Consider the following 10,408-nt stretch of genomic DNA (forward strand, 5'->3'; position numbering starts at 1 on the left):
TCTATAAAACACTTGTAGAAATACATATTTAACAAAATTAAGCTGATTTGCATCAAAAAAATTAAGTGTTCTTGGAACCACGAATTAAGTTCCGCTAGACTAGCAAAATTGCACACTGTGTGATGCCAACCTGATCCGATTTTAAAACAGTTAAATATTTAATTAACTTCGGAGCATTAAATATCTAGGATTTAAATTTCAAAAACATATAGATAAATTATCGTTTCCTAGTAAGCATAATTAGGCTTTCGTTTAAACAAAAGAGTTGAGCAGGAAACTTTATTTTGTTATTTCATATTCTTATTTGTTTTTCTTTATTTAAAATCATTTCAAAAATAACTAAAGTTTTATTTTAAGGGAATAACAAATAAGCTACAGTCTTGGTTTCACTACTACATATAGCTATGTAGCATGAGGGCGTTCGTTATTTAGCTTTTTTTCCGAGAATCAAGTTCCTAAGTGCAATAACTGTTTCTAAATAAAAAAAAAAATCCTCTAATTTGTTCAGATTTTTATTTTGAAACCAGATGGCACCCCAAGAGGGTTAAAGTTTTGTATCATTTGAAATAGGTATGTTTTGACTTATGAGTCCATTTTTTTAGATATAGACTTCAATCAAAATTTTTTTTGATGAGGTTCTTGTCTTTTTTTTCGAGAATCAAGTATAAAAAGGTATAAACCATTTTTCTAGGACCAGGGGTTTAGTCTGAAAAAATTAGATAATTTTTTCTTAGGTATTATTTAGAATCAGTTTGTCTACTTAGGAACTTATTTCAAAAATAACGAACGCCCTAATGTAGCATGTAATCAAAAAATTAATCTATGCTTTAACTCGGAATGCGGAAACTTTTCAACGAACATGTCACTAGCTAGCCAAAGAAATAAACCTGGGTAAATATCTAGGTACAACTCCAATCCCGATCGACCGAAATAAAATGAACTATGCAATGCTTTAATCAAGCTAGGCCAGATCTGATGGACTTAAGACAGAGCTTTTCAAACAAGTTGGAGAGGGTCTGAAAAAAAAAACATTCACAACTCTAAAATATGTTACAAAATATGACTAAAAAGAAAAAAAGTGCACATTAAAATAAGTTGATGTCCACTTTTGAATCTCACTCTCTTAAAACAACAGGATTTCTGCTTAAAATAACTGGAATACGCTCAAATTCTTATAAATTTAAAGTGAACTTCATTTTAAAAAAACAATGCAGAAATCCACTTAATTTTAAACAGAATCCGCTTATTTTTAAGTGGTATTTTTCTTCTGTGTTCACTGTACAACCAATTAATAAATTAATTTACGAGCTGTTGAAATATCATCGCTAATAAAAAAATGTATGTTCCATAAATCGACCATTTTGCCGCTAAAACTGTTATAAATTAATATTAATGATCATCGACACCTCTAAACCACATATCATCAGGTGTAATATCAACCTGTGTGTTCCATTTTCTATAACAATGAAATTTGAAATAATGATCTGTCCACCATTCATATAAATGTTCCTCCGTCAAATCGAACAAAGTGACCAAAACAATAATTACAACAATCAACAATAGCAAAGACATCAAAAATCCTTTAAAGTCGCACATCCTGTGACAATAATTCGAAAATAATTCTAGGACCACCAGCGATTCTAAAAATACACATAGCCAGAGTCCCAAAATCACTATGAGATGATAATAATACACAGAACAAGAGACGCCAATGCCGCCGCCTCCATATCGAACCTCAAAAGGAACCCAAAAGAGTTCAAATACCGACAAACAGACACAACAAGGATCACCATCTATCGACAAGGGCGATGACGGACAAAGCCTATTTAGCCGGAGGTATGTGTCACAAAGTCTTGTAGACTAGATATATACGAGTGCACAAGTGAATACAAACTATGACAAGGATCTGCCTCCTTTTTGTGTCCCTGTCCCTATATTCCCTTTTGCCGACCAAGACGACAAACATAAAAAAGAAGAAGTTTGACAATCGAATAAACAGCATGTAACACTTACCACCTACGAGGATCACCGACTCACGGGACAGGATTCTCTCTCTCTCTTGTAAAAGTGACTTAAGTGAGTGCGATGAAATCATCATCAATTAGAACCTCCACCACTGCCACCGTCCGAGTGAAGACAGGTCCTCAATGTGGGTGACAATGTGACAATAATTGATCGTTTTGTTTGAATTGTGTTCCGGTTGTCCTTTTTTTTTTGTGTATGTATACATCTTCGATCGGTAGAGACGGTAGCACAGGATCACAATGAGGTCCTTTGGATTCTCTCTCTATCTCTATGCGGTGTGGGCCACCTAGATCGACGATCAAGACTAATTTATTGTCAAGTTAGATATTTGTGTGATGTTGATGATGTGATTTATGGGTACAGCATCTTTGAAAGTCACATCGGGAGAGATTTGCCAAGTGCAGTAGCTGAATTTCTTGTTGTTTTCGCAAGACAATGAGAGGGAAGAAGGTGATCGTGAGAAAACACATGATATGTAGATTTGTCGGCATTTTTTGTCTGTTTGTTGTTTTTTTTTTTTGTCATGGTGGTCTGTTTTATAATCAAACAGGTACAAGATTTTTTTGTACATATCAATCTTATATTTTCCTGTCAAAAAAATAATAATAAAGTTGAGTTACAAAAAAAAATCTAAACACCATATACTTCTATTATGAATAGTAGCTGAAATTCTTATTTCCTTTCATTTTCAAAAATTTTAAATTATTTTAATAAAACAAAAGTACAATAGGTTGTTCTTATTTAGGCCATATTATTCATTAATTTCAAAACAAGTTTTATATTAAAACATGTTTAGTGAATGTAAGAAGTTGCAAATTTTCCCAAACTTGGCACAATATTAGCCATAGATTTGACATCTAGAATACATGTTTTACTTTTGTCAATAATATGGGTGTTAGAATCTTTAAACAAGTATTTGCTACTCAAAACTCTATAGGAAATTATGGTAATCGGAAACGCAAATTGCGTCAAGAGATAGTCAAGAGATTTAAGATTTTACTCTTTCGCGGAAAAATTGAAATTTTCTAAGGTCCAAAATTAAAGTTGAGTACAAGTAGTGCTTAACATACCTACTCCCTAAATGACAAATGTTATTTTTCTCAATAACGACTCAAACAATTTTTATTAAAAAATGGCAAAAAAAACTCTTACTTTTGAAAAAAATATTTCTAACACCATTTTATTAACGGTACCTACTTGTCATAGAACGGTTGTATAGATTTCTGACTTTCTCCTAATAGCCCAGGAAAATAGGCTGATTTTTTTTTATACAGCTTGGTGTTAGGGTGGTTTATAACCTATGAAAAGCCCTGAAGTTTCCTCTGTCCGCTTGTCCCATTATTAACGGGTCAAAGGTCACAACATTTTTTATTTTAAAAAGTGTTCTACAAAATTTAAAAAATTGTAGATGAGGCTATTTTACAAAAAAATTTTCTACAAAGTTTTCTTGTATCACGCACCGTTTAGAAATTATATCACTTCAAACTCGCATAATATTTTTCTTGATATTTTTATATTTGTTATTTTAATCAAATTACATGGGATAGCTTCTTATTGTATTGAAAAATTTTCAAAATCATCATTTTTGGATTTTTTGAAAATAGTAGGTATTTGAAAATTTTTATTTTGAAAAATATATTTTTTTTTTTTTTGAAAATGGACAGGTGAATTTTATTGAAATTTTTTTTTTTTTCAGCGCCTATTAATAAATTCTTTTTTAATGGCGTATACCATGTATTTTTTTTGAAAAAAGTTTGAAGTTTTTTGTATAGGGGAAGTAAGGGCTATACCGCCTTTTTAGTGTTTGATTGTCTTAAAAAAAAGTAAAAACAACTTTTTATTAAAATAAAGTCTTTATTCTTTAAATTAACTGTTTACTGTATTTATTTGTTTATAATAGTGGTAGAAATTTGGTAGAAGTCTTTATTTTTTATAAGAAATATTATTTTTTAAAAAGGGGCTTAAAACATTTAAATATCTTTTTTCGTTGCTCAGATATTAATTTTTAAAGCTCGTCATTTTTTCTTGCCCATGATAATAATTGACTTTTTGAGAACAATTCTCTTCGACAAATGTGTGATAAACATTGTGTTTTAAATTACTACTAAAATATATTTTGCAATTGTGTTTTAAATAAAAATTAACTTAAACAACCAAAAATGACTTTTATTCTTATTGTATTCTTTTAAAACTAAAGCACATTTCTTTCGTGATGCATGTTTTCCCAAGTTTCATTAAATGTATAGGTTTAATCGTAATAGTGAACATTTTTTTACTTGCGATATAGGTACTATATATCAAGTTATGCATTCGTACCAAAAAAAAAGTTGAGATAACATTTTTCCATGACATTAAGATGGTAGACAATGCCAAAAAAGTTGGGTCCCGGAAGTCTGTCTGTCTGTCTGTCTGTCTGTCTGTATAAGTAGCTACAGCCTAAACGCATGGACCGATTGATGTCAAACTTGGTATGTAGCGTTATTTGGCGACTCTCCAGAGGGGTTATTGGAATTAATTTTTTTGGACCAAAAATAACGATACTTGTCATATACCGATTTTAGTAAAATTGAAATATCTCAAAAACGGCTCCAACGATTTTGTTTAAACAATTCAAGTAGTAGTTTTAAGCTAAGGTCTATCTTAAATTTTTGTTTGAAAATCATTATTAATGGTACCTGCCATAGAACGGTTGTTTTCAAATCCGATTATCTCCGAAACTGCTTATTCGATTTCAACGAAACTTTTTGTGAAGAAGCATTTATATAATTTAAATACGAAATTTAATTTAAATTTTTTTTTGGAAAATCAAATTTTCGAAAACGGGACATTGAATTTTTTTGAAATTTTGTTGTATGTTGTTGATTAGTAATTTCTACAAAATGACATATCAATTTTATTTTAAAACTTTTTTTCCAAAAAATTATTTATAAAAAATTAGTTTTTTTAAAAATGGCTATAACGATTTTGAAATTTTTTTTTCTTAAAATGCATCTTAATATATTAATCAAAACTGCATACTTACTTTGGTGGGCAATTTGATTTCAGATTTTATTTTATTTTTTTTTTCAAACGATATTTATTTTTTTTTCCAAATTTCTATATAAAAAGTCATAAAAAATTAAGCAACTTTAACTCTAAGAGCAAGTTCGTGCGACCCAGTCGTGCATTTTATTTTCATTATTATTGTTTTCTTAATACACACTAGGAGTGTATTTGTTGGTAATTTATTTCCAGTTGTTGGAAAATCTTCAAAATTTTAAACTTTAATTTTGAAAAATCCAACATGTTCCATGCCCAGAAACACATAGAATTATAACACTTGCCATTATTTATTTTATTATTTTTTTATGGAACACCTTTGTTGTTTTTCATCCTTTAAAAGAATTAAAAATAATTAAAAACAAAACATAAATTTCATTATAAAATATAAATTTATTTTTAAACATTCTTAAAAAATATATTTACAAAACAGTCTCAATAGTATAATTTCACCTCGAACACATATAATTTCTTATTAAATATTTTGTACAATTTAAGATAACTTAAACAATTTATAATATTTTACAAAAATATAAAATTAATTTCATTTAATTTAATTTCTTAAAATAATAATTTTATCTTAAAAAACTATTTTGTACTCTCATATTTTTTCTTTTTTTTTTTTGTTCAAATTTACATTTTATTCATAAAAATATTTTATTTTAATGAACACGTCCAATTTCAAAACCTGGCATATACGGATAGCCCGATTTAGCTTCACTTGCAACACCACTTCCATAACCAGCAGCCATATGTGAATTACCAGGGAAGAATGATGGTGAGAAGTTGTAATTGTCCCAATCGGATGTTGGAAGTTTACTTTGATGCGAACGCCATTGATGTTCTGCTGATGATGTATGCAGGCCATAAGCTGAAGAGTTGTAACTATTTGCAGCACTAGCAGCTTCAATACCCATTCCATAAGAACTGTAGGTATTTGGAGCAGCAGAACTGGTAGCTGATGCTGATTGATGAACATGATGATTTGGACTTAGCGAAGCAGAACTACTTCCAGAAGGCGAAGCTGAAGCTGATCCAGTTGAATGAGCGTAGGTGGTATTTTGAGCAAAAGCTTGTTGTGATGGCCAACTTTGACTCACTGGTGCTGATGAAGGATACATTGGTGCTGGAATCATACTCGACATACTATGAGCTGCTACAGCAGCAGCTGCTGATTGTGGTGCATATTGAGAAGGTGCAAATCCAGATGAAGCCAATCCAGACAAACTTGAGTTAAAGGCAGAGATTTGTTGGGTATTAAGTTGCTTACGTAGCCTTGCACGTCGGTTAGAGAACCAAACTTGAACTCGAGCTTCTGTTAGACCAGTCGATTGAGCTAGTTCTTCTCGAGTATAAACATCTGGATACTGAGTTCGAGCAAAAACACGCTCCAAAGCTTCAATTTGATCATTCGAAAAAGTTGTCCGTGATCGCCTTTGTTTACGCTTCAATTGAATACCAGGTTCTGATTCAATTTCACTATCTTCTCCCGATGAAGTTGGTCCCAAAATACCATCAATCGAATGTGATCCACTACCATCTTTGCTACTTCCACCACGCAACAATCGACTTATCGAACTTATCGAAGGAGCCGAATTCTTATCACAAACTCCAAGTTCAATCAATTTACCACGAATCTCCCAACTAAATATACCAGGATTCTCTTGTCTCATTTCTTCGATCTTAGCTTCAATATCTGGAGTTGCAACACGTGGCTTTGATCCCCCAATCACACCGGGACGAATTGATCCGGTTTCTTGGTAACGATTCAAAATTTTCGACACACATCCATGTGAGACACGCAATTGCCGACTAATGACACATGGTCGAACTCCAGCAGCAGCCATCTCAACGATCTTCAAACGAATGTGATTTGGTAAAGGACGGCCATTAATGAAAACTCCACCAAGTTGATTAACACGTCCTTGTCCTTAAAAGAAAATAAAAAGAAAAAATATAAAATTAGATACTTTTGACATAATATATACAAAATGATATTATTTAAACGCCCATTTAATGGGTGGTCCCCAAAAAAGCAAGATCAAAGAGATACCGATTGTCGCTTTCTTTAATGTCATATTGTTATGTCATGTTTGAAAGAAATTAAGTGGATGAACTAATAGATACACCCATGGTTTGATTTTTTTGTAAGGAAAAAAAAGATAAATTTTCATCTTTTTTTATGAGATCATTTAAGGGATCTACAACAAAGAAATACCGATCTACCATTATTTGATGCCTTCATTACTTGCAAATATGTCATTTGAAATGAAAAACCAATTGAAGATCACTCCCTGATCACAAAACGATCACCAATCGACTAATGGACTTAAAAATTTTCGACTGATAAAAGAGACCAAAGACCCACATCACAGATAAGTCCATCAGAAGGGATTCGAAAAAGTGATCGCATTAACTTTCCAAATGAGCAAACCTTTTACACCGATATGAGATCTTGCCAAAAAGAAAAAAAACTGATCTTCCCAGGTAAAAGATACTACAAAACTCAATTAGGCATTTTTGTAAGAAAAGAAATCCAATTTATGAGTTTACCCAAACAATCGAGTTGATCTCATTTCGTTTGATTGTTTGTCTATTGTTTAACTTGAGACGGGTCCAAGATAAGGATAAAACTTGTAGGATCCTTAAGAAAACACGATCAGTCAATAGAAAAATTTGCATGATCATTCAATTGTATTTTTATTTTTTTTTTAATTGTTTTGTGGTTAGCAATTGTATCTCAATCTCACACAATACAATGTTGCTCAATATTTGCAAAAAGTTAAATCACATGGAAGTGATCTTGTATTTTTCGATCAATATTATTTTTTTTTCCAGCCACCCAGAATACGCAATTTCATTGCACTAAACACCTGTGTATCTACACAACAGACAATCCATATATAACACATTTATAAAAGATACAAAATTGTATCTATAAAATGTAAAAGATCATTCACCATCTGGACTATAAGCTGAAGATCGTTGGGCTGACGATCGGTGGAATTGAAAAGAATATAACAATACAACAAAAATAAAAATAAAAAAAACTTAATTAGCCATATGAATGTATCTATAGGATATTATATTGGAGGATGATGATATTCATATTGCCTTACGATCAGTGCGCGGTGTAGGCTCGTATAGAATATTTGAAATGAAAAATCATCTTGGGAGAATTATAAGACGTGAGAGATTTGGTGATGAGTGAGTGTGTGCTGGGCGCATAAGCAACTTGGAAAAGATATACAACTCGTGAGAGAGAGAGAGATCAGAGAGAAAGAGGGGATCTGAGATGGATCTTCTCAAGGAACAAGATCAAAGAGCGCCGACGCGCCAAACCGTCTGAGAAGATCACTTTCTGGCGAGTGTGTTTTTTTTTTTGTATAGGGAAAGAACCATTGGAAGGTAATACCCAGTAGACTACTACTCAGCAAGTATCATGATGATCATGATCATGATGATCATAATAATATGAGAATGAAAATGATCATGATCGGATTGGGGATATGGCAGAAAGAAGAAGAAGAACAAGAAGATACACAATAAGATGATGTATCTTTTGATATAACAACAAAATCAAAGAATTACATGTATAAACTTTTTGGTCAGAAATATATCGAAGGTTTTTTTTTTCTTTGTTTTTTCATTTTTCAAAATAAAACGAAAAGAAGGAAAAAAAGTTTTAAATCGATGTTTCAACTTTGTTGTTATTTTGTCTTTGCACTGGTGTATGAAAATGTGTGTGTTTGAGTATGTGTGTGGTTTGAGATTTCCTTGCGTGTCGCTGACTGACTTTTTGACGTTTATATGATCCCTGATATGAGATTACAGTTTATGATTTGCTTATATCTGATTTTTTTTATTTCAAGTTAAATACCGGTTTTTTTTAAGAAAAACATTATTCAGGGGTGAATATATCTTCAAGTATGTTATTAATTGAAAATGATTTTAAAATTTTACGAGTGTTGAATGATTATATGGTTGAAATGATTGGTGAATGTTTAAGTTGTTCATTAAGCTTAAACAAAGTTCTACTTATTTTTTTACGTTTTTTTTTTTTTTTGGTGCTGCTTACTTTTGTTTTAGGGAAGATAATTTAAGCTTTTACCATTCTTTGTGACATGAATATCACCTCTGATAAAGGCAATTTTGATGTGTTTAAGCTTCATTGATTGAAATTCTACTTATATCACCGAAACAAGATCTGAATATTCTATTTGTATACTTCATGTTTGAACTTCCGTCGGGATAGTTGATCAAAGCTTGGTTGTGGCTCCTCAATCCAACTTTAATTTTATATTATTTAGTTCACTCAACGATTGAAACAAAAGAGCTGATTAGAGAACTTGTTTTTTCATTCGATTGAATTTCAATCAATTTTTTAGACTGTAAAATTTGTTTGAATACACAATGTTTTTCATAACACTTTACGACTGCCTTATGTACCGTTATGATCCTCAATCTATGCAAGAATCAATGGAAATCATAATGTTTACGCTCAATATAAATATTTCAAAACAAATTATGACTTTTAGTGAACTTAAAGTCTAGATATCTTAGAATATCAGTTGAAACGAAAGAGCTGGTGCACGAACTTTATTTTAGGTTTTTTTCTGTTTTTGGGTTTTAGTTTACACAATTTTGAATAAGAGAACAACTAGATTTCATAACAAGAATGGGTTGAATTTTTCTTACATCTTAACTGATCCGAATTGATTAAATTTTGCTTAAGAACGAACAATTTGTTTTGCCGTTGGCATTTACAAAGAAATTAATTTTCTTACTTTATTCACATTTTTTATCGATAGAAGATAGTTATATTATCCATTTGGAAGAATAGAAATCTAAAATCCCAAGACCATTTAATGAAGAAAAATTATAATTACCTTGAAAAGGATATCCAGCAAAGTAGGGACTCATGTTTAATGCTGATACTGCCATAAAATTTCACAAAACAAAAACACAAATTGGATTTTTTCTTCGTCGTCAAGTTCTTCACTTTATATAAGTTTTTGATCAAAAATATTTTATTTTTTTAATTAAATCACTTAAAAGTTCGATTAATTTTTTCTCACGAAATGTTTGTAAACAAAAATTATTTTCTTCACTTTAAAATGACGTAAGTCTTTAAAAAATTGTATCTTATTTTTATTTTTCTAATTTGATACACTAAACACCTTACTCGGTTGCTTGTCAGATGATAACTGATTTTGAAACGGTCATCGAGTGCAGCATCTCGAAGTTGAAAATTGCTAGTAGGTAGTTGCTTAAGACCCTGTTTTTTTGTTTCGATCAGTTGTGTGTTGGTCAAAAAGATACACACAAATCGAACAATGAATGT

The 10,408-nt window shown here is 31.0% G+C and overlaps 1 protein-coding gene across 1 annotated transcript; it reads right to left on the bottom strand.

Moving 5' to 3' along the window:
• Positions 1-5,676: 5,676 nt before the first annotated feature.
• Positions 5,677-10,064, bottom strand: LOC129919427 (protein gooseberry). The gene is made up of 2 exons (XM_056000302.1): positions 9,954-10,064; positions 5,677-6,994 (listed from the first exon to the last, which is right to left on the bottom strand). Exons 1-2 carry the CDS (start codon positions 10,006-10,008, stop codon positions 5,727-5,729), a joined length of 1,323 nt encoding a protein of 440 aa, XP_055856277.1. The 5' UTR covers positions 10,009-10,064; the 3' UTR covers positions 5,677-5,726.
• Positions 10,065-10,408: the final 344 nt, after the last annotated feature.

The sequence above is a fragment of the Episyrphus balteatus genome, chromosome 4, assembly GCF_945859705.1.
Source record: "Episyrphus balteatus chromosome 4, idEpiBalt1.1, whole genome shotgun sequence".
Lineage (NCBI taxonomy): Eukaryota > Metazoa > Arthropoda > Insecta > Diptera > Syrphidae > Episyrphus > Episyrphus balteatus.

Coding starts and splice junctions, on each gene's coding strand:
- LOC129919427 (XM_056000302.1), bottom strand. CDS start 10,008: ATGGCAGTATCAGCATTAAACATGAGTCCCTACTTTGCTGGATATCCT. Junction 6,995..9,953: donor TGCTGGATATCCTTTTCAAG/GTAATTATAATT, acceptor TTTTCTTTTAAG/GACAAGGACGTGTTAATCAA.